Source organism: Seriola aureovittata, chromosome 10, assembly GCF_021018895.1.
Source record: "Seriola aureovittata isolate HTS-2021-v1 ecotype China chromosome 10, ASM2101889v1, whole genome shotgun sequence".
Taxonomy (NCBI): domain Eukaryota; kingdom Metazoa; phylum Chordata; class Actinopteri; order Carangiformes; family Carangidae; genus Seriola; species Seriola aureovittata.
In genome coordinates this window covers 19,874,044-19,898,814 of record NC_079373.1, presented here as the reverse complement: position 1 = coordinate 19,898,814, position 24,771 = coordinate 19,874,044, and the positions used below count along the sequence as shown (strand labels likewise).

Here is a 24,771-nt window from a genome sequence, read left to right as displayed (position 1 = left end):
GACTGAACCAAAAAAAGCAGAACAACCCTGAGCAATGTTTATTAATCTTGTCGAGAGTAAGATGAGGAGATCAATATCACCTTCATGTCTGTCCCTTAAGTACAGAGCCAAGAAATAATTAGCTTAGCATACAAGACTTGAAACAGGGGGCTCTGTCCCATTTCGAAATTTAATGCTACAATACATAGCTCCCCATAAAAACCTCAATTTGTTGTTTTTACACTTCAGTTGTGTGCTGAGCAAATAAACAAAAAATAGCGTGTTACTTTTAGGCATAGGGAGGCAGGAGGCATAGAGGTTTCATTTTGGACAGATCCAGGCCAGCTGTTTCCCCCTGCTTCCAGTCTTAATGCTAGTTATGCTAATCATCTTTTAGCGCTAGCTTCATGCTTAATATGCAACTGCTTTGAGCAACTAAAAAGAAGGTTATTATTCTGGGTTTAAAGTAACAGTTTACCATTTTGGGAAATGAGCTCTTTTGCTTTCTTGCAGTAAGTCAGATTATGAGCTAGAGCTGGGAGGCGGTGAGCTTAGTTTAGCATGAAGTCTAGAAACAGGGAAAAATGGTTAATCTGACAAAACAAATGAGATACTTCGTGTTAATTAGTGAGCTCTAGAGCTGCTGGTAGGCATATTTATAACCCATTTGGACATAGCCAGGCTAGCTGTTTCTCCCTGCTTTCAGTCTTTATACTGAGCTAAGCTAACCAGCTTCAGGCTATAGCTCCATAATTAACATCACAGCATCAGAGTGGTTTCAATCTTCTCATGCAAATCTTGACAAGAAAGGAAATAAGCGCATTTCCAAAAATGTCTGACTACTCCTTTAACAAGGATTCTCTTTGAGATAGGTTAGGTAACATTTGTGTAAATGTGGCAGACTGCATTAGAAACTGTACTTGTGGTTTGTAGGCTGAAAGAAGCACAAATTATGTCAAATTTTGATTACTGTGATGATTGATTACCTGAGTAAGAAATAGAGTAGGATGAGAGCCAAACCTGTTGTCTGAGCCCTGAAATAATCTCTTATCTTTAAGTGAATCCACTTGTGAAGACCTTGGGAAAAAATGAATTTTTGTGCTCTTAAGATGACAGGTATATGTTTTTCACATCAAAGGAGACATTTTGAATGGATTTAATTACCCTGCAGTCATGAAACTTGCTTAGGACATACAATCCAATGTCAGCTTTCTCCTGCAGCATCAAACTAAAACACATCTGCAGATTTTTAAGCGCACTGACAAGCTTTCAAAGCACAAAGAGACCACAGTGTCTTAATAACGCTCAGACTGTGCACTAATCCAGGGTAAGTAAGCAAACAAATATTCAGCTGATTCAATTACAGCAATGCAAAATGGCAAGAGATGGAGAAACCAGCATAACAACACATGTCCTTATATATAAACAGTGTACCTGCAATCAAAGTAACATGCACACACACACATACCACTATGGGAGTGTCCCTGGCGGTGTTCTCAGGGATGACAACACTGTAGCTCTCCTCTTCCCACTGTGGAGGCTGGTTCTTGACATTGGTGATAGTGACTGCCAGCTCTACAGAAGTGTTTTGGTTTCCACCGTCAGTTGCCATGATGTCCCGTGCAATGTAAGTTCTCTGTGGTCAACAGTAACAGTTTATCAACATGGCAGCAACTTCTTTTTTTTTTTTTTTTTTTTAATTAATCAGCTTACTAATTTTTCATGCAAAAGGCCAAGTATGTGAGGATTTCTTCTTTTAAAATGTGATAATTTGCTGCTTTCCCTTGTCTTAAATTCTATTGAATTTAATAATTTGGAAACTGAACCCCCAGATTGGACAAAACAATTCATTTGAAAAGGTCACCTTAGACTCTGATGGCCAGTAAATCAGCTTCTCTGACAAATCACACTTCATAAGACAACATACCAGAAGCGTAACAGACACGGTATGTTCAAATGCCTAATATGGCATAGAAACAGTAATAAAATTAGCTAATAGCCCATGAATCATCTTACACATTAAACTGCAGCAGTGGGCTGGTGGAAACTGGCCAGCTACAGTAGTAAATAGCATCAATAACTAAATGTGTAGAGCTGGCTTTTTTAATAAACCTCTCTGTTAGGTGTTTAGTTGACGCTCCAAGCAATCAAATCATGATCAGCTGATTGGCGGTAATGACTTCATATTCCTGCCTTTTCTATGAACTCCATTGAGGAAATCATTTAATTAGGACAAGAACAACAGAAGCAGCAATGTGAGTCTTACAAAAGAATTATTAAGATATTATTCAGGTTTGCACCAAAAGCTCCTCCTTTGTTATTGTGCTGTGCAACTGAACCACTAGGAAATGAAGGGGTAAATTTGACTGAGGAAGTGTATTTCATCTAAATGGACACTGCAGGGAAAGCTGGAAATTTCCTTAAGAGGTCATTAGAGTGTTGGATTCTGTTTATCTAAATTAGACAATGTGTAACATCAACATTAAACTCATAATGTCTCATAAAAGACACCCACTAAAACTCCCCTAAAGGTCCTCTTATTGTCAACACGAGTCCTAGCTGCACCACATTGTTAATAAAAAATTGCTCAAATAAGTATTTGATTGTTAAGATGTCACATTTCACCCATCAGCTGTAATATTCTATCAATGCAAATCATGGCCCTAGCAACTCCATTATTGTGCTGCAGTAGCCAGATAAAAAGAAATCTCACTTAACTTCAAAATTACATTTTCCAGTCCTGCGACAATCCAATTAGTATTTGTGAACAAGTACAACTCTTTTCCAAAGCTTGAAACCAGAGAACAAAGATTATAATCTGTGATGTCCAATGTGGACCCCAGCAGCTGCTGCTTTTACAATAAATGAATGACTGACTGACTGACTGACTTTCTGGTAACATCCAACCTAGATTTACAATTAAATTTGCGGTAATAGTATCAGATCTGACAAGAAAATATACATATTATATTCTGGCTACGGACAAAGAATGTTTTCCATCCTTTCCACTTATTTCTCAATGGAGCTGTACTGTACAGTGTGTTGACACTGCGCATGTTTGTCTCTGGCTGCACAATCTTAGGGCAGGAGAATATTGGCTCTTGTTCAATGGCCTGTCTCTCTCTTCATATGCAACTGAAAAGCTGCAGGTAAATTGGGAACTGTGCTGCACACCTTACTGTGAAGTGTGGTGTGAAAATTTTGCCCTAATAGTTGTTCACTGTAATCAGAAAGTGTGATGAGAAAATCAAAATAGAGCAATGTCTCAGACCTAAAATATTTAACATTTAATGAAGTGCTTTTATAATCTTCGTTACAGCACAGAGATTGTTGGATGATTCAAATAGCTTCTGAAACCATTCTCAAATATGCAACAGCTTTGTTCAGTTAGATTTTCGGCTTAAGACTTTCAATTTTGCATGAAGTCAGCGGCAAAATTGCTACTTCTATCACCGGTACGCAAAAAGGTATGCTGAATAATAGACGGCTCTATAGTGCTATAGCAAGTTTTTAGCCAAAGAACAGCTCTTAGATTTGAATAAGTGAAAGAGGAAAACAGGGAGAAGAGCGCTGATAGGCAACAGAAAACATGTAAATCAACAACACATCTATAAAAAATTTAAAAACTGTGTTACATCACTGACGCTGACACAGAAAGTCACTTAAAGCATATCAATTAGTTGACAAACATCAACTAATGAGGGACAGCTTGATATATTTTATAGCTAGTTTTCATTTTGAACAGCGTATTGTACTAAAGGAATTCACCTTTTCAAAAGAAGTGTTTGATTTAACTTGGCGGCGATGATCTCGGTAGCAGTTTTCCTGGGCATATGGCTCAGCGTTTTGGTTTCTGAGACGCTTTTAGCATTGAGGTAACCGTGCTTTGCAAGTTAAATCTTCCAGCCTCCAAACTGTTTCAGTTAATAGCCTCAAAATACATGAATCGTCCCAAGCTGCTGCATGCTGTCAGCCTCCTCATCAAAGTCTCAGATGATAAATTCAAATGAAAGAGTCTTGAATTCAATATATCAAAGCCAGAGTATTTAAGATGGACAAAGAGTCTTGGTTTGTGATAATTAGCTGCTTAAAAACCTGTGCCAACCATTTAAAAACAGAATGTTTGTTTTTGACAGCTACTGCAGGTTAGAGGAGGTTTTTAATGCATATTTGAGGATGGTCTTTAGTAACAGACCAATAAACATAACTGTAGTCATCAAATATAACCACAGGAATCCCAAGCTCTTAACATCTATTTTTGGCTGGACCGGTCACGGTCCAGTGATACATCTGCATATGTCCGTGACTGCGTGAGTGACTGAATGAGTGATAAAGTTACACCACTGGTCGACTGAGTATTGGACTTCACTTTTATTGCTGTGCTGATGTCCGGCTGTAAGCATGTTGTCTCATTTCTGGGTGCTGGCATTTCTGATTTTTGAACCGGCACACTGATGTGGCGGCCCACCAGGATTTCTTCCAGGGCTCCTGATGGCCAGTAAATATTCTGGCATGTGAGATTAGCATTTGAGCTTTTGTCCCCCCCCCCCCCCCCCCCCCCCCCAGATTGCACTGTGCGCACACCCATGAACAGTCCAGCCATATACTAGATTTATACTTAGTCTTTTAAATAATTAGTTTAGCCTGAATTAGTCTCCTTCTATCTTTTTTCTCTCTTTCCACATGCAGCACCTTCGAGAGTACACATATGCCAGATTGGGAGTAGCATAGAAAAACTATGAGGTGGCACATTCGTTAACTTTGTTGACACAGACCCACAGGCCTCCATGTGAATCAGACTGTATGTGTGTGTGTGCTGGCTGACAGAGAGCCTGCTAATAACTGCTGACTGACCTGTGATATGGGCTGGTTAACGTAGACCCATCCAGTGACAGGGTTGACCTGCAGGTACTCAGGCTGCTCCAGGGACATGGAGTAAGTGATAGCTGCATTAGTGCCAAAGTCATCATCGTGAGCTGCTACGCGAAGGAAACTTGTACCGACCAAAGTGTCTTCTCTCAGAAAGTCTACAGGGGATAGAAATAATGCATGTGCACTCAGTTTTCTAGCCAAAGAGTAGAAGCTTATGAATCTGAGGGCAAAGGGTAGGAAAGGTCAAGCATGAGGAATGCTATGGGCATTTGTTATAATGCAAAAGTAATATAAGTTTTTACCACCAGGGACACCAAAGTATTTCCAATTTCAACACACAGATGCAATTCATTAAGCAGAGGAACTGATGGTATTTCATATTTTCTTTAAATAAAACCCAATCTAGAGGCATATTTACTGCATTCACACTCTAAAGCACATTCTCCTAAATCAGCCCCCCCACCCCCCCCCCCCCCCCCCCCCCCCACACACACACACACACACATATATATACACATCTCCATCTCACCTTGTTTACTTGAGCAGTTTTTAATGGTTCTGGTTATGCTCTGCTTCAGTGATACTATTTGTATTTCATTTGGATACCAGCAACACTTACACTCATAGCGCAAATTCTCAAACTTGGGGCTGTTATCATTCTGGTCCAGTATTTGGATGGTGAGCTGACAGATACCGATGAGCGGCTCCTCTGCCCAATCAGTGGCCGTTACTGTAATTGAATACTCTCTCTGCCGCTCCCTGTCGAACCGCCTGGCTGTCACAATCACTCCTGTAAATACAGAACAATAATCAGCTCGTTCCCCGGCCCCAAATGTGCACACATGAATACTTATACACTCATTCATCCATTCAGCAATTCTTCATTTCACCCCTCCACGTGTACATCCATCCATCAATCCATATAACCATCCATCCATCTAGATATCCATCTAACCATCCACCCATAAATCAAAAAAACAAGTAAACAGTTATAAATTTATTCTGAATAAGTCAAGCATTCCTTTCAAGCACAGTGACTTTGTTATTAAATCTTGAGATGAAGACGACAGAACGCAAGCATGAACGCAAATGACTGACAGAATAACATGTTGACTCCACGTGTCACGAGTTCAGAACAGCTTCTCTTTCTGCCTTTCACTTCATTATGTAGAGCCATTTTTATAGACTGAAGTTTCACGCCAAGCTACACCAGATCAAAGGAAATGATGACTGATGGATAGATACTTGTATTTGACTCTTAAAGAGAAAAAAAGAAATATGAGAACGTTTCCTCTGCTCTCGGATCAAGGTTCAACTGCTATGACCAGTGGAGATGTCAATTACCATTAAAATGCAGCACTGTCTCTCTAGAGTAATCTCTGTGCTCTATGTCTAATTGAGGCCTATTTTAGCCCAGACAACCCGCAACTGCTCTACCTGTGTCTGGATGAATTCTGAAGGCAGGCATAGCGCTGTCTCTGTGCATTAAGCCATATTTGACTTTTCCATTTGCTCCCTCATCTGCATCCACAGCATGCACTCGCAACACAAAAGTCCCCGTTGGCTGGTTCTCCAGCACTGAAGCCTGCTCACGATATTGCTGGCACTGAGATGGAGAGAGGGAGGGGGGTAGGGGTGGGGTGGGGGGTAGAGGCACACAAACACAAGAAACAATTCTCATATATGAAAATATATTGTCAGAATATGTTACATTAACGAGAACACAGGGATCAAAGAAAATAGACTCATTAAATAGAAGGTCACTACGCACATAACAGGTACTGTGCACAAAACAAAATATAGAAGTTATAGATAAAGTAGCAGTAGCATCTATGGAAACGAAAACACATGAGCTGATTTTTTTTTTTTTTTTTTTTTTTTTTTGAGAGCCAGCAGTGAACAGCTTTGTCTTAGCCAAGAATTCAATCCATTCCCTCTAATGAACATATGCCCCAGATAAAGAGCTGCTCTCTGGAGTCTGCCTTTTTTTATAATCAGATATAAATGCTAGCTACTCTTTTAACAGAATGGCCATGAAAAAGAAAAACAATAGGCAAGGAGGAGTGCAAGTGAAACAGAGGGAGGGAGATGGATCAAAGGATGTGAGCAAGCGATAGAAAGAAGAAAAATGCAAGGGTTCATGGGATGTGATGGCAAAGACGGTATGGCCTGTAGGTAGCTCTTCATCAAAAACGACATAATATGATGCCAGCCTAGACGGTTCTAAGGCATAAGTTGATATTTAAACAAGTCAAGTTGCCAAGACTTTCCTGCCCACCTCAGGAGCTTCGTCTCTGCACGAGTATGTCTTCTACCGAAGTTCAAGTCATTCCTAATTAAGAAGGAAGTTAATTAAACAGGTATAGTATATTGTGATGATATTGCACTTTTTTTCATAAATTAATTGAAATCCCAATGGAGCGCCTAAAGATAGAGTGGGTTGTGCAGGCTAATCAGAACTCATGGGAAAACAGAGCGGAGAGAGACGGAGGCCAGGGAAATGAGAACGCCTGGGCTAAAAAAAATAGAGTTGGTGAGTGGGATGGGGAGATGGAGGAAGGAGTGATAGACAGAGGAGTAGCTGAAGAGCTCTGAGTGGATGAGACAGACAGGCAGATGAGAGCACGTTCTTTGCAATGACATGAACGACTGAAAACATCAGGAAAAAGCAAGCCCAGCTCTGTCCAAAGGTAAGAAAATCTGTCAGTTGCTTTGCAATTGGTCTTTGCAACAAAACAGTAAAGATATTGTTGCCTTTGGATAGGCTTGCTGTTCCAGTCCTTATGCTGAGCCAAGTTAGCAGACATTAGAGTGGTATCAATCTTCTCTTAATTTCTTTAAAACTGACTGAAAATTAATTTTGTTTTTTATTCAACTGTCAAAACACAGCGACTCCAGAAAAACAATATATATCATTTCAGGAAAGTAGTCCACGGGATGAGCTACTGTCGCTAAAAAATTTACACAATTATGAGAAAAAGACCCGGGCTGAGTAGAATGACTTCTCCTTAAAAAAAGGATCCTCACCTCCTCAAATACAGGTTTGTTGTTGTTGACATCATCAACCCCAACGATGACCCGGGCAGTGGAGGAGAGAGGGTGAGGCCCGCCTGATGCATTGTCATCTGTGGCCGTCACATTAAGGACATACTCCAGCCCTTGAAGCTTGGGCAGGGGAGTGGAGCGGAGACGAATCAGCCCTACAAAGACCACAGGCGTATTAAACTACACATTATAAAACATGGTGTGTCCTAACAGAGCAAGTACAACCGTTCCATTAGTCATTAAACAGGATGTTGTTGCGGCTGTGGCCTTGCATGGTGAAGGATGTGCTATCGATAAAAACGCAGTAGAAAAAGGCCCACATCTTGCTGTTGTTCTAGAAAACTGGAGTGAGGTAGCGAGTGGCGGAAATTCACCTCCAAAGTCCACAGAAAGGTAAGAATGTGATATGCAGACTAAATCCAAAAACCCATTTCACAGTTGTGATCTTGTCGCATTTTCTAATCTAATAATTGCATGCTCTCCTCTAAAGATGCCCATCCAGCTCAAGCACTTGAGCGGAAACATAAAGTAGTAAGTGACTCGGGTTAGAAGTTAACCAGGCTCAGCAGATGCCTATTAGCTGTTCCTCTCTCCCACCTTTGTCTGCTTTCATGTAACAGTCAAGATAAAAGGTGGGATAAAAGGATGCACCATCTGAGTCAACATCTTTCTCGTCAACAGTAATACAAAAACATCAGAGGTTGCAGGACGAGCAAGCAGCCTGTGATGTGGGGGAAACTCATTGAAGTGAGAGCATGGGGAGGCTTTTTATTCTCGCGTTGTGTTTCTATTCATCTCTTTCAATGTTCTTGATTAAAGACAGCACAGCACGCTGATACACGAAGATGCGGGTGCCTGACTTTCCCTTCTCCCAATTTACTTATGAGCCCGGCTGCCCACAGAGCAGAGAAGGGTCCTAGCTCCTAATGACAATGCGTGACATTGACAGTGCTGCACCACTACATTAAAATAAGTGAACTGTGGGATGTACATGGTAATTCTTCCAGCTTAAATGTCAACCTTGTTTACAAATGCGACATCTAGCAGCTATTCAATGAGACAGCACTCATCGTACATACAGTAAGAGGGAAGCTGTGTAGTGGTTTCCCTGCACCCAGAGGACGCCGACCTTAGCATTTCCTTGCTCTGAGGATACACAGAAAGGGTAGAAAGGAATATAGAAAGACGGCACAAAAGAAAGAGGAGCTGGCGGAGCGCAGCCTGAAGATTGTGAGCTATGATAGAGCAGTTGTTGTGAAATTGAATTGAAAGGGTTGGGTGACAAATGTCACAGCGATTGCCACTGGTTTCGGATCAAAGGGTAAATAAAAAAGATAAACTGCGCAGTCACCAATGGTAGAAAGCACAGAAACATGGGGAACATTCCTCTCTGTATCTGGAAAAAGAAAAGCCAAGTGTGGAAATTTCCTAAATAATGTCATCGTTTATATTTATGACTCCAATAATAGAAAAGGCGGCACTCATATTGAAGTTACAGCTTTTAATATCAGCTTTCAATATCTTTCCACATTGACTTTGAAAGTAGAGGGCGTTCATTCCACACCAGTGTGGCGGGAATGTATTAGAGAAAATTTAATGTGTGATTTGACGGAAAGCCTGTCAATTAGAGTGAGAGGTGCAAATGTGAAGCCTGGCTGGAGAATTAAGAAGTATCACCTTTCTGGCTGTCAATGACAAAGTTTCCTTCCTCATTGCCTGCTGTTATGGAGTAGATTATACCATCACCATCTGGGTCTTTGGCCAGAACAGTGGCGACGAGGGTGTTGGGGCCCGCGTCCTCGGAAACAAACGTTCGATATCTGCAAAAAGGAGCTCAAGTTGAACAAGTGCAGGGAAATGAGAATACACACGCACGGAAGTGACGAGTCAATGATAGAAACACACACAGACAGCAGATATGAATCATTTACACTGTTCAAAGCATCAGCCGGCTTATTAGACTTATGGTTGTGGCTTTTGCTTGTCACTATGATTTAACCTGTCCTCTTAGCTGGCAAGACCAGAGACAAATGATAATGTCGACTGGGATGTTGAAGTCATTGAACAAATGGTGCTTCCACATACCCAGCCCACTGTGGGCCATTTGATCCAGTGCCTTTTAAAATGTCAACAGTGATTTGCTTGCTCTGTGGTGCTGGGCAGCGAGATGCCCATCGAGACACAGGAGACTGATATACCACTGTGGTACAAAGCACAATGGGGTGGAGATGAACTACGTGACTTGGAGGACGTGGAGATGAAGAGAAATGGAAAACAGTGCAAAAGGCAGGTGACAAAAAGGAAGGCTGGCAGTGAAATGACAGGTAAAGTGATATGTGGGAGTGAGAGGGAGAGAGAGAGAGAGAGTTAGAGAGAGGAGCTAGATATAAAAGGGGGCGGCGTTCTCACAGAGTTTGAGTTGATTCGTCAGCAGAACTCATCCCCTGTGAGATTTTGTGCTGTATCCTCTTCTAATGCGTGTGCGTACGTATGTGTGTCTGTGGTGGAGGGGGCTGAGGGTGGGAGGTGGGGGTCGGTGTCTGCAGTGAGAAGTTAGAGGTGATTGATGGTTTACAGAAGAACACTGATGGGTGATTCATCTCCGCCAGCCGCGACAGTCTCCGTGGCAACATGAGTGACCTGTAATCTGTCACCCGGCTCAGAGGCCACCTCTCCGCAGCTCTTTGGGATGAGACATATACACTCCCTCTGCTATGCTTCCTGAAGCATCTCCCTACATCTCACTGAACTGCGAAGTTATACTCGGACTGAGTGCGCTTGTCCGTCTATTTGCTTGGCCTGCAAGTCCAGCCATTTGCATTTCCATAGGCTCTCTGCCTGTCCGTCCCTCTCTTCAAATCACTTCTAGCCTCTCTACAACTCATTCAGATGTGAACTAACAGGACATGTCAGGAAATATTAACCTGTCCAATCACATGTCTGAGTATTTCAATTAGTCTGACATAATACGCATCAGTCTTCCTCTACATGTCTGTCTTTTGGACAGCGTCCGGCTCTGCCCTCACGGCATTTATCTACATCTCAGTGAGCCACTGTATGATGAAGCGGCCAACACACCCTACCTGGCAAAATGCCTGCATTTCTAACTATCTGTTTGCTGGTCTGGCAAGAGTATTTGACTGACTGCCGACAGGCTTCTCTGTTTATCTGCATTTCTTACTGGCTGTCTCCTGTCTACTCACTACGTATCTTTTGGTTTTCTCTACTTGCCTGCCCTGCAACCATGCTTCAGTGTGTGTTTTTCTCCTCAGTTACATGTTTGTCTGCCTACATCTCCACCTCTCTGCCCACCTGTTTGTTTGGCTGTGTCTGGCCACCCACTGAGACTGACACCTGACAATGGAACAAGAGCGAGCAACAGAGGTCTGCAACAGTCTTTTCTGAAGGTCATTGAAACATGACTGACAGGACAAGCCTCTTACTCGTTTGGGGGAATAAATGCAGTGGAGCCACAGTGACAGTTGCTGCCCACCCACTCACACAGCTTCGCCATAAAGGCGGTCGAGGACACACTGGATTGCATCCGTATGTCAGTTTACTGCATACCTTTAGAGAAGGCCAAAAATAAACCCTGCGTGACGCTGTGTGAGTCCTTGATTTTACTCCAATATTCAACAAGAGACATTTTTAGCAAACCCCCTGAATGTGCTATGAAAGTAACAATGTCACACTTTGTTTGTGGTTAATGTGTGAGAAGTGAGTAACAAATTGTTTTGATGCCAGATGGCTGTGATTAACACGGTAAAATCAAATATATTGAGTCTGTCTTACTGGTAGTGGTTTAACTACTGCTGGGTTGACACATCTTGGCCACTATTAATGGCAGGACTCCCAGCATCAAATATTATTGCAATGAATAGCCTGCAGGAAGGCAGGTCTGTGATGTGTGATGTAACGACTTATATATCTGTGATGCAACTACCTTGTCTGCTCAAAGAGCAAAGCTTCGATATAATGAAATGTGATCAGCTGGTGGACCAGAGATGAGGCAGCGCCAGCAGGAGGAACATTATTTAAACTTGTCATTTTGGTGACAAACTTTGATCTTTGCAGTTGAACTCACTCCACGGTTAAGGCTCAAACTTTTGCTTTTATGATATGGCCTACAGTAACAATTCAGATATTCATAAGTGCACCTTTGGCATCTTGCAAATAAACTTATTGTGTTGTTTAAACTCAATAACATACAAGGACACAAACAAACACTGAATACTTTTTCTAATAGCTTATTGATCTACTCACTTTTGTGTCTTGGCCTTGCACTGTTTTTATTCCAATATATAAATTGGAGTCCTCAATAAGCAGGTATTACTGTCAATTACTACAATTATTACAACTTTCTCTTAAAATCTTGGTCCTGATTTTGGAGGTAAGATTATTAAAATAAGAAATTCTTGTTTGGTGTAGGTAAAAAAAAAAAAATAGACTCAAAATAAACTACAAATGATTATGCCCAGCATTAACAGGGAAAATGATGGAGGAATTACACGGTTTATGAAAAGACTGTGTAGGTGTATTGGAAGTATAAGTAATAAAGCTGCTCACATTGGCTGTGAGAATTCAGGATCCTCGTCATTGACGTTTGCCATCCTCACACGGACCGTGGCAGTGCCAGAATGAGGCTCATCCCCGCTGTCCACTGCCATCACCACAAATTCATACAGATGGTTAGGCCTCTCATAGTCCAGCCGGCCCGCGGGGAAAACGGTCCCATGGGGTGAAATGCTGAAGTCCGGGCTCAGGGTGTAATAGGTGAGCTCAGCGTTTAACCCCGAGTCACAGTCCGTGGCTAACACTGTGACGGGAGGGAAGACATCACACAAGGACCATCAATTAACAGTTAATCGAAAAGAGCTGATGAGATGGCATCAGCTGATGAATATGTTGACATCTGTGTAGATCATTATCTCTTTATGGCCTTGCTAAACATGTAATAGATCATAAGCTCTGACAGCTACAATTACTAGCACACAAACTGCACTGCAGTCTTCTAGCCCTCCAGAATGATTACCATCATTTGCAAAAATGAGCTTAAAGACAGCAAAAAGACTCAGTGAAATGAACGAGTTGTATTTTCTGCAGAGACTGTTTGGAAATGATTTCATTCTGAGGTAATCACACAGAAAAACTATAGATTTGTTTTGAATGTGAGATGAGATTTTTTCCTAAGACTACAGCCAAAGATATCAACACCCTTGGTTGCAAAGCTAATTTAAGTCTAAGTTTGCTATATGGTGAATTTCACTTATACTCACTGTTCCCCTCTAGCTCATAACACTTGCATATTGCATATTCTTTTGATGTGTTTATTTCCTCTGTGTCAAGCATCGGCACTTGCAGCCTGTGTATCTCCATGCTTCATTCTCCTTCCATCTCAATGTCTTGTAATATAGTTGAAGACCGGCAATTTACCCTGCACTCTTTGTATAGTCTGTATGTGACTGACTCGTTAAATGTTAAAGAACTGAAGGAGTAAGTTTCCCTTAAACCTCACTACTGTCACCAGTGCTAACAGTTTATATGTTTTTTACCATCAACCTCAGTGGGTAAAGTTGAAGTGATAGCCTCATTGTAACCTGTTCATCTGTGTCTTTGCCCAGTAAAAGCAGGGTTGATGGGATAATGGGGATTTCACTCCCTCTGTGCCTCAGATCTTTGACATTTCATTAGTTAGCTGCGCAGCCCACCAGTTCTGAATTGTTGGGAGCATTCTGGCCATTCGTCTGAGGAAACTGGTGAACTATAAAGTCATACATTTGCAAGGTATATCAGCTTCAGTCTATTTGTGGCTTTGAGATCTAACTTTCCCACTGACAGATCTTTCAGAGGACTCCCTGTCTTCTTTCTCTCTATACCTTTGATCTCTCCTCTGCTGAGATTTTCCTTTCTGTACTGGTTGTTTTATTATTTTTCCTTGATGCGCTGGTTTGTATTGGGTGCCATATTCTCCTGCCGCTGGCTCTGCTGTGGCAACAATTTCTACCACTCTGGGCTGTGTATTCGAATGTTTTCAGATTAAATTTGTTCCATTTTTCTCAGCCAGAATGCACTCGAAACAATTGCCCAGCCAGAGATTCCCAGGAATCACCAATGGTAGCCCATTGGGGACAGAAGTCCCACAAGCACAGGAGCATTTGACAGAAACTGCAACAGTGAATGAGGTAAAATGTAGAAAGAATACGCCTGAACTCCTGAATAATGGGTTGTTGTTTTTTTTTGTTTTTTTTTTCCAATGTGCATTATCTGTGATTTCAAGGGTATTAGTGAGTAAAGTATAACAGACTGTGGACAACTCGTGCTGAGGTATTTTTCTATCTTAGGGTGATGCTAAATATTGCAAAGGGAACTCAGAAATACTGTATCTTTAAACACCTGAAGCTCACGAATGCAATCAGAAGTGTAATTTTTTTTTTTCAAGCAGCAAACGAGAAAAAAAGTGTCAGTGATCTTTTTTAGGAACGTAGTATACATCAGCCATAATGGAACAAGCACCCGGATCTAATTAACAGATATACAGTAAATTTCTACACCTCCCACAGCACAATATGTTTCTTCATTTTTACAATTTAAGCAATCATGATGGCAACACATACACCTCATAATTGACAATTACAAGGTAACCTCATGCCATAATAGATCAATTTACATGCCATTATTCACACAGCGCACAATAAATCAAATGTATAGTGTCTTTGCAGCTAGTTTAATTTAGCATAATAGAGATTATGATCGCAGATCTGAAAGATGTAGTTTCTTTCACTATGTAAAAATGGAAGCATTGTGGGTCCAAAAGCCAAAACACTGACTGAATCTTTGGCTTTCAACCAAAATACATCTGTTGTTTTCTTGTAGAAAAGTGAGTTTTTTGATAGTTTCTCTCTCCACTTCAAAAAGAAACAGATGGGTGTGAAATATGGGATCAGAGGAGTCTCACCCTGTAGCAGGGACGTTGCCGTAGTTACAGTCTCAGGGACTCCATCCACACTGTAGATGGATTGGAGGAACTCTGGGACACAATCATTCTCATCCGTTATCAACACCTGAACCTGATTAGCGCCAGCATGATGGGATAAGAGGAGGAGAGGAGAAGAGAGGAGAGAAGAGGAGAGAATCAGAGTAGAATAATACAAAATTAGCCTCTCTTTAATAACCCTCAAATCCAGGAGACAACCATATGAAATTGTCTGTACAGGAAGCTGACCTCAAAACTTAATCTAAATTGCATTCATAGTTTCTCAAGTTACCAGTTCAACACATCCTTTATCTTCCACTTCATGATTTCCCTGAGTCAAAAATAGAAATGTTCTGAGCATGTGTGTGCCTCACTGTGTGTTTTTGACAAAGGCCCTTAGCCGCCCTCCGCCCTACAAGCTCCCTGTCACCACTGTGTGTAAAGTGTGAAGTGACAGCTGAGTAATAGTCCTGAAATAGCTGGGATAGGTTTTCCCAGTCTCCATCTCCTACTCCACAACATGCTGCTGAGCAGAAAGATTTTTGCCTACTAAATCTGTGGTAGGAAGCGAGCGCCTGACATGATAATTGGGCAACAAAATCTTCAAATTAATAATTTAAATGAAACTGAATTCATGAATAGTTTATCTAGAAATATTCGTTTGTGAATCAAGTTTTTGGATTTTGAGTTTCTTTGCGAAGTGCCTCCGAGTGTGTTCTGTATTTTATACAGTTCATCTCCAGATTACACTTTTAACAGAAAGCACTTCACTGAGACACAGAAACAAAAGGGTGAAACAAACCACAGGAAAAAAAAAAAAAAAATCACTTGGGCCACTCGGTCCACTTGTTAACCTTTCAAAACCATTCAGCCGTGCCATTCGTGTAGACAGCCTCAAACCTCGCTGCCTCTCCTTTGTGGTTATCGCCAAGTGGTGTGATGTCAATAGGTCAGCGTGGAGATCAGATCATTGCTGTTAATACACCCTCAGTCAGCCGATATGAGCGACAGAACATTTAGGTGAAAACTGATCTGTCTGAGAGCTTTGTGAAAGCCCATAGGGAGAGCACAACACAACCAATCTCAGCAATACAGCCCTTTTTTTGTTTTTTAAATTTCAGTGTAATTCAGAACAGTAAGAGTAAATGCTTGTGTGACAGATGCAATAATAAAACATCACAGTGCACCTCAGCTTTGGGGTTACTGGACCTGTGTGCTTCGAATTCTTACATGACTCATGTTCGCTGCCCGTGTCGCTCTCTAATTAAACTAACCTCCGTGGCAGCGCTGAGGCTGCCGGGCTCCTCACTGGCTCGCACCATCAGAAGGTAACGTCGCTGGTCACTCTCGTAATCCAGCGTCCTGGTCAAACTGATCTCCCCCGTCTCCTGTCTGATGCTGAAAAGGCTGCTGGGATTGATAAGCAGGCTGTAGCTGATTGGCTGCTTCTGGAAGGAAATGGCAAACACCACCAGGAAACTGCAGAACAAAGAGAAAGTGATTTTGAAAAAAAGGGAAGCAGTGGTTGCTGTTCGATTTCAGTTGCACACATGTGAAATTGAAATCGAAATCCTCTTTTCCTACATCAGCACCGCGCTGTAATGAAATCAATTTTCATATGGCCCATTGGCTATGTGCTATAAACACGGTCAATCAGTACTTGTCAGTTCTGTGTCATAATGTAATACTGGTATGGAGATATCAATGTTTGTCTTCATGGTTAGGAGAGTTTGGTGGCGTGTGATGATGGTAAGTCAACTGATGCTTGAGTGTGCTGGTGCTAAAATATGATTATTCATAAAGTCTTAACAGATAGTATGTGAAAAGTGACACCTTAGACAAATGTGGGTCTGCATTAAGTAATAACAGGAGTGGTGTTTGAAGAGACATGCATGCTTGTCAGTTTTAATTCTCATACTGTGCTGTACAGTGTAAAACTCTCCCTGTTGTCACACATGCATTCACTCTATTTCCTGGCAATTTACATATACGAGTATACTGACAACGGTTTAGCAATCTTGTTGCATTTTTAATACTGTTTTTCATTAGACTGCATTGTTATTCTGTAGTCAGGCAGTTATACCTATCGAGGTAACAATAAAGAATCTGACAAGGAGCGTTTGCTGATAGCCACAAGGGAATAGTCTACATTTGAATAAAAGCCCCAGAATAACTGTTTAACAACAAGAAAAAAAAAAAAACCTCAGAAAAATGTTAAATATATACAGTGCAACTGAAATTTCAACTGAAAAAACAAATTGTGAAATATGAAAGAGATTGAGAGAGATAGATAGATATATTTTAGTTTTTTTGTCACACTTACATGTTTGAGATCAAACAAGTTTTATTATCAGACAATGTTAACCTGATTAAATAAAAAAAAAAAAAAATGCAGTTTTTCAATGATGATTTCATTTATTAAGGGAAAAAAAGCTATCCAAACCCACCTGGCCCTATGTGAAAAAGTAATTGCCCCCTAAACCTAATAACTGGTTGTGCCACCTTTGGCGGCAACAACTGCAATCAAGCGTTTGTGATAACTGGCAATGAGTCTTTCACATCACTGTGGAGGAATTTTGGCCCACGCTTCTTTGCAGAATTGTTTTAAGTCAGCCACATTGGAGGGTTTTCGAGCATGAACGGCCTGTCTAAGGTCCAGGTCCTGAAGCAGCAAAGCAGCCCCCAACCATCACACTACCACCACCATGTTTGACTGTAAGTATGATGTTCTTTTTCTGAAATGCTGTGTTAGTTTTACACTACATGTAACGGGACACACACCTTCCAAAAAGTTCCACTTTTGTCTCGTCAATCCACAGAATATTTTCCCAAAAGTCTTGGGGATCATCAAGATGTTTTATGGCAAATGTGAGACGGGCCTTTGTGTTCTTTTTGGTCAGCAGTGGTTTTCGCCTTGGAACTCTCCCATGGATGCCATTTTTGCCCAGTCTCTTCCTTATTGTTGAATCATGAACACTGACCTTAACTGAGGCAAGTGAGGCCTGCAGTGCTTTAGATGTTGTTCTGGGTTCTTTTGTGACCTCCTGGATGAGTTGTCAATGCGCTCTTGTAGTAATTTTGGTCGGCCGGCCACTCCTGGGAAGGTTCACCACTGTTCCATGTTTTCTCCATTTGTGGATAATGGCTCTCACAATGGTTTGCTGGAGGGTCCCAAAGCCTTAGAAATGGCTTTGTTACCCTTTCCAGACTGATAGATGTCAATGACTGTGTTTCTCATCTGTTCTTGAATTTCTTTGGATCGATGCATGATGTGTTGCTTTTTGAGACCTTTTTGCGTACTTCATTTTGTCTGACAGGTTCTATTTAATTGATTTCTTGATTCTACAAGTCTGGCAGTAATCAGGCCTGGGTGGAGCTAGTGAAATTGAACTCAGCTTTCCAAAGAATGTGGTTAATCACAGTTAATTCATGATTTAACAAGGGGGGGTCAATTACTTTTTCACATAGGGCCAGGTTGGTTTGAATAGCTTTTTTCCCTTAATAAATGAAATCATCATTGAAAAACTGCTTTTTGTATTTTCTCAGGTTATCTTTGTCTGATATTAAAATTTGTTTGATGATCTGAAACATTAAAGTGTGACAAAAAAGCAAAAACAAAAGAAATCTGTAAGGGGGCAAATACTTTTTCACAGCACTGTATACATACTGTATACATATATATATATTTATCATGATGTGTTACCTGTATCACACAGCCCTAATTCATCCCTGCTTATGTATGTGTGGGCGGATGTTAGTACTCACGGCTGTCCTTCAGGTGTGTTCTCTGGTATGGAGATGGCGTAGCTAATATTGGTGAATTGCGGTGCTCTGGCTCCTGCCATCACAGAGAGCATGGCAGGGGCACTGCGGCTGCCCAGGCCGTCAAGGGCCACCACACTTAACAAGTATTCTCTGTCCCTCTGCAGCACCAGCCCCGTGGTCACCACCTGGCCTGTGTTCTTCTCCACTGCAAAGCAGCCATCACCGCCTACAGGGAAATACAATGACATTATTTTCTAGCATTGGATCCAAAGTAATTCAATAATGCTGGCTTGAATACTAACCAATATGAGCCACAGAACATTTAGGTGAAAACTGATCCGTTTTGAATACTAACTCGGAAATGTTACCCAAATGGCAATTTAAAATAGGTGACTCTCCCTTGCTAGGCTTGCTGAGTTAAGACCCACAACACATAGAGTTTTATTTTTCTATAATATAATTCATGTTGCAACCTGTTGAACCTGAATGAGAGAGTTTAGGTAGGTGAGTGCTGTGTTAATGGCCTCTCTATAAGAAAGCATTAGTGACATTAGTCACACTTTGCATACTGGTACTTTCTTACATATGCACTGGGAGTGTCCTGCATTTTGTATTTAGTATCTTTCACTCTATCCCATCAACAATGGAAGCCTCTACATCCTCCTCCTCATAACCAATGGCTATATTTTTTTTTCTGATACCCTTTGTTTGCAAATAATTATAAGAATAATGACTGGCACTAAGCAAGAATTATGGTAATGTGTTCACATCTGTAAGGTGAAATCTCTGAGTGGTAGTGTGTCAGGATCTTTTGTATAATAATTTCAATGTATTTTTTAAAAATGTATTTATTTCTTATTAGAACTGAATGACTGGCTGATCTCTCCAGTTCAGGCTTGAAGAAACATAGTTGAGGGTGGCTGTCCTTGGGAGTATTTCACAATCCATTGAGAACTATTAATTACACTGCAGGTTAAACAGGTTGTCAGTAAACCAGATTTTTTAAAAACATTTTGGTACCTACATGTTTGGTAGCTTGCAACCTACTTTTCATAGTGTGAAACTATCACCATGACATGTTTGTGCACAAGCATGAGGCTGCACGTGACTAGCCCCACTCATAAAGACAATGCTCCGTACTGTTACGAGTGGCTAAAAGCCTGCAGTCATCTTTAAAGGATAAGACTGATGTTATTCTATATTTTTTTCATTTTGCCAATAAATACCAGGAAAAGATGAAAACCGATATTGTGTTAATCTGTCTCAGTACTGTCTGACTTCCCGACCCTGTATGTATCACCTAGTGTCCACTGGCTCCTATTAATGATGAAAAATATACAAAAGATATATCGACAGCTTTTTCCAGGGTCTTGTCCTTGAAGACTTGCATTTTATAAAGTAGCCATATTCATTATGCTGTATGGTGAATACTGTCACTTTGAATACTTCTCTCCTAGAAAGATTGCAGCACCTTGATTTATGATTAAGTAGGTACCCTGTAGCATTTTTGACCACTAGTAGTGCTATGGAGCAGGGTTTTATGAGTGAGTCCACATTTGTTTGTTCTGTGTATCTTGCACAACGATGTATGTGCATGCATGCAAGCAAATGGGTCACCAAACACACTTTTTTGCCATTTGTTTCATGCTTTTCTGTTGATTGACAGTCGGTGGTAATGCTGTGCAAATAAATGCAACGGCCATCAAAGGCAGAGAAGCAGAAGAAGAAGAAGAACAAGAAGAAGACTACTTGCAAAAAATTGCAGGATTTGAATAATTAAAAAATGTGCCTTGCAAATTTTCAATGAGAAAAGAAATGCAGTCAACACATCTGTTAGACCTCAAGGATCCGCACAATGTTTTTAAGTGACAAACACTAGCTTTTGTTTGTTTAAAGAAAACTCCACAGGGCAGCTTTAAATAAAAGATCTAAATAGGTTTTTCAGTACTGTTAAATACAAAAAAATGGGGTCAGACAGGCTGACCTCACTCATCAAAAGGCCAGCTCCTCTCATCCTCTTGAGGTCTTAAAAGTTAAGCACAGGATAAGAGGGTTGTTAATACATGTGAAATCTTGAAATTGGGTCTAGATTACTTTGAAGGGAAACTGTTTAGTTTGTACAAGCCTTTAGAGGCAAACCTCCTGCTTATATGAGTTCTTAGCATGGCCATATAGAGCATGGGTACCTTGTGGTAACTGTGGTTTAAGTCACATAAGGGAGCTGTGCGATGGACTAACACGAGTCAGAGGGAAGTTGGTAGTGTTTTGTGAAGCCCTGTTGGCAAGATTAGCACATCCCCCCATCTTTGACATGCCAACAAACCTCTATCCCTTCAACCACCAGGGGGTCTACTACTCTGGCTGACTTCCAAAAGCCCACTGTGTGTGTGTGTGTGTGTGTGTGTGTGTGTGTGTGTGTGTGTGTGTGTGTTGTGTGTGTGTGTGTGTGTGTGTGTGTGTGTGTGTGTGCATGTGTGTGTGGTGTGTTCGCATGACTCTGTGTGTATGAAACAGAGAGAAGCAGACAGATAGACAAGAGTGCATGATAAGTGCATAAACAAATGTGTGAAGGCCTCTGGCTGTGTCTGTGATTGCGTATGTGTGTATATGTGTGTGTAGAAGGAAGAGAGAGAGAATGAGAGAGAGAGAGAGCGAGAGAGAGAAAGAGAGGGATGGAGATACAGAGGCAGAGAGAGACAGGGTGACAGAGAGACACAGAAACTAATGGACACCTAAAGAGTGTATGAATGCATGAATGAATGTGTGAACGCCTGTGGCTGTCTGTCTGACTGACTGTGCTGGTGTCTGACTAGATGGATTTATTTCGAAGGCTCTACAGCCTGTCAACCTATTTTAACAAGAAAACCTATTTTAATACCTTTTCCTCTTATACATCTTGTGTATGTGTGTGTATGTGTGTGTGTGTGTGTGTGTGTGTGTGTGTGTGTGTGTAAACAGCGGAAAGCTTACCATCCGACAAAAAGTACTCCACCTCTCCACTTTTGCCCTCATCCCCATCATGAGCCTGGAGCTGGTAGACAAATGCTCCTGCTGGGGCCTCAGGGGACACTACAGCCTGGTAAGGGTACGGCTTCATATTCCACTCAGGGACGTTGTCATTGACATCGATGATCTTCAGCTTCACCTTGTTCAGGTACCAGTCTGGGCCTGGGGGATGGTGCAAAGATAGTGACGGAGCTCTGGTTACTGAAAGTGACAGCTGTCATGTAACTGTGTGTGTAGAGGGGAGACAAGCAGCCAGGGGAATCCAAAGCACCGACAAGCAGCGAGTCAACTAAGGGTACAGGTATGTGAGACATAAGCGTTCTCCACTAGATGGCAAAACATAATGCTGCAGGATTAGAATATATCTCAGTAATTTTTGTATCTGCAGAGCTTTGGTCAAAGTCAATGACCACACATATTGTTCCACTTCCCTCTACTTCCCCCTAGCTGCCGGGTTTGGGAAGAATGTTGTGAGTGGATGTCGGGAAAGCTGCCAGTGGTGGAGGTTGGTGGACATGATGTCATCCATCCATTCTCCATCAACGATCCCATACATGCATCCAGATATCCAGGTTCCCATGGGAGGGAGCCTCAACCACAGTCTCATCTACCAAGTCCGTGTAAAGCTACCTTGATCTTCCCACAGGGGCCCAGGGATGATGCCTCATGGCTGCAGGCATTTTGTCGCCTGCACACTGCCTCAGTGGAGAGAATAAGAAGATTCCAGGAATCCAATTACCAACTCGCTCACCCTGAGCTGGGGCAGACAGCAAGAGTGCACAGCAGGGCTGAAAGAGAAGCAGTGTACAACTGCGTTGCAGTCTCTATGACAGGAGCGTGTAGCGTGCCTTTTGCTGGAACTGATAGTAGGGGATCATTATCCACATTAAATACCATGACACAATCTGGAAACAATGTGCACAAAAAAATTCTGACACTGTCACGGTCCCGATCTAGGACACCTTTTGTGCAGAATCTATTCCTGCAAACTGGAGCGAGTCACAGAATTGTGAGCTAAGACACTATTTTCACAAATATTGGCTGTGATCTTGTGTCAACGTAGCATGAAGGATTATGTCAGAAGGGCTGCCAAACAGTTCAGTAGGCTGCGATCCACAGAGGCCATCTGCCTCTCCCCAAAAAGGAAGGACCCCCTGCCAGGACAAACACACATATGCAAACACACGCACACACAGATATAAGCACAAGCACAAAGATTTGACATAAAGGCAAGTTGTCCCGTCACACCCAGACACATGTTTGCACACTTGACGGAACTGACATTAGCATGTCTTTTCCAGTCCCTATCTCTCTCTCTCTCTCACACACACACACATACACGCCAGTGCACACTTGAGGTGAGTTACCGAAGGGCTAAAAGTAACTATGGATTTCAAATCCCATTATGTAAAAGGTCTCTTGTGTGTGACCCCAGGCTATAAATGTACTTTTTAATCCAAGACAAAAGCAGCAGGAGTTTGTGATGCATCCTTTCACTGCCCTGAGGGCCGACTCAACAGATGTGCTGTCACTGTACAAACCAGTTTTATTTAGCTGGTTTCCCTAATATTCTGCAAAAATAATGTCTATCCAAAGTCAATTACAGCTGACAATAGAAAAACTATATGTTGGTAATGAGAAGCACATGCATACAGAAAATGGTATGAAGTCTTCAAACTGTACGAATTGCTATAATAAATCTTTACAGCACCTAGCGTTCGCTCAAATGAGTTGGAAAGCAGGAAACAGATGCTCAGATCGCAATTCCTATTTCTTTTTTAACTGGCTTACAGTTAAGATGCATTTTGATGGAAAATACAATGTGTTGCACACCAAACTAGCTCTGGAGTGTTCACAACTGAAACACAATAGCTATAAAGTGTGTGACAGCTCCTAAAAGGATTGTTAGAGGGATAATAACAGAGGGAGGAAGAAGCTAGAGGAGAGAATTAATCTAGCTCTCTGCTCAGGCTTTAAAGTTGCTCTGCAGAGAGAAAAGTTCTGACTCAGATCTGACGATTCGTTCGTTTTGGATAAATAGCCACTGTATCGTGGGGGCAGAGAAACTAATCAATGTTCAGATGCTATCTCCTAAAATGTCGACAGCGGCAGTTTATGCAGTTTAAGCCAGATCATCCTGCCCTGTAAGACGGAACAATCCTTTCGTGATGAATAATGAGGAAGGATAAAGATTCTATTGCAAAGTAGAGGGCTTTAAAAGGCACTTAATCAAAAAGAAATCAGAGCTTCAGCACTTAACATTTAGTTGACTATCAAATCTTTGCGGGGAGCAGTGCAAGATACATTCCTTGCTTCCTGCTTGTTGGTGTCTTTCCCAGCCATGTCTCTGTGGTAATGGTGGTGATGATTTTACAAGGCTCCATCTAATTAGCTTGTTACAGAGAGACTAATCAGAGCCAAGGCAGATAATTACAGCCTATCAGCTCTGGAATGATAATGAAGAATGTACTAGTGTGTTTGAGCATGTATGTGTGTGTGTGTGTGTGTGTGTGTGTGTGTGTGTGTGTTTGTGAGGTGAGAGATGAGAGAGGCGAGAGTGCACGCTGCATGTGCTGAGGTTGCAAATGTCTGCGACTTCTCTCTGATCTGGCGAGTTAAGTGGAAAGCGGCTGTGAGCGATGCCCCATGAGCACCAAGCCGACAGAATCTGCCTCACCTGACTGAGACAAAAGATGTGATCAAATAACCGCGCGAGTCAGAGGCTCACAAGCTCAAATATGCTCAGTGCGTTCTGTGTGATGAAGAGCTGGTCTATACTGTACGCTACAATGCCATAAGGATAAGAGCATCTGCTGGATGACTAACATAATAATGTATCATACTAAGGTGGATGGCAGGGGTGCAGTGTGTGGTTGGCGAAGGCTCAGGGAGTACATTGAGCGTGGAGCGTTTGCATGTGTGTGCGCGAGTTTTGTATGAGTGTGTGTTCTATTTCACTGCAAGCCATTCTGTTGATGTTTCCTGCTGTTAATCCCCTCCTTGGGTAGTTGCTATATAAAGCTGCTAAGTGGCTTGCCTGTATGAAAAAAAAAAAAGTTGTCTCAAGTGCTTCTGTGCACATATACACTGCCCACAGTACAAGGACACTGAGTGTGTGTGGGAAGGAGATG

General features: G+C 41.7%; 1 protein-coding gene across 1 annotated transcript in view; it reads right to left on the bottom strand.

Annotated features, from left to right (window-relative positions):
• Window positions 1-24,771, bottom strand: part of LOC130176932 (neural-cadherin-like) — an 81,179-nt gene that overhangs the window by 33,414 nt on the left and 22,994 nt on the right. Inside the window, 11 exon segments of the mRNA XM_056388370.1 lie at window positions 1,448-1,615; window positions 4,834-5,006; window positions 5,471-5,641; window positions 6,289-6,457; window positions 7,879-8,051; window positions 9,574-9,716; window positions 12,463-12,712; window positions 14,852-14,963; window positions 16,144-16,348; window positions 18,635-18,860; window positions 21,605-21,802. Of these exon segments, the coding sequence (XP_056244345.1) occupies window positions 1,448-1,615; window positions 4,834-5,006; window positions 5,471-5,641; window positions 6,289-6,457; window positions 7,879-8,051; window positions 9,574-9,716; window positions 12,463-12,712; window positions 14,852-14,963; window positions 16,144-16,348; window positions 18,635-18,860; window positions 21,605-21,802 (1,988 nt within the window).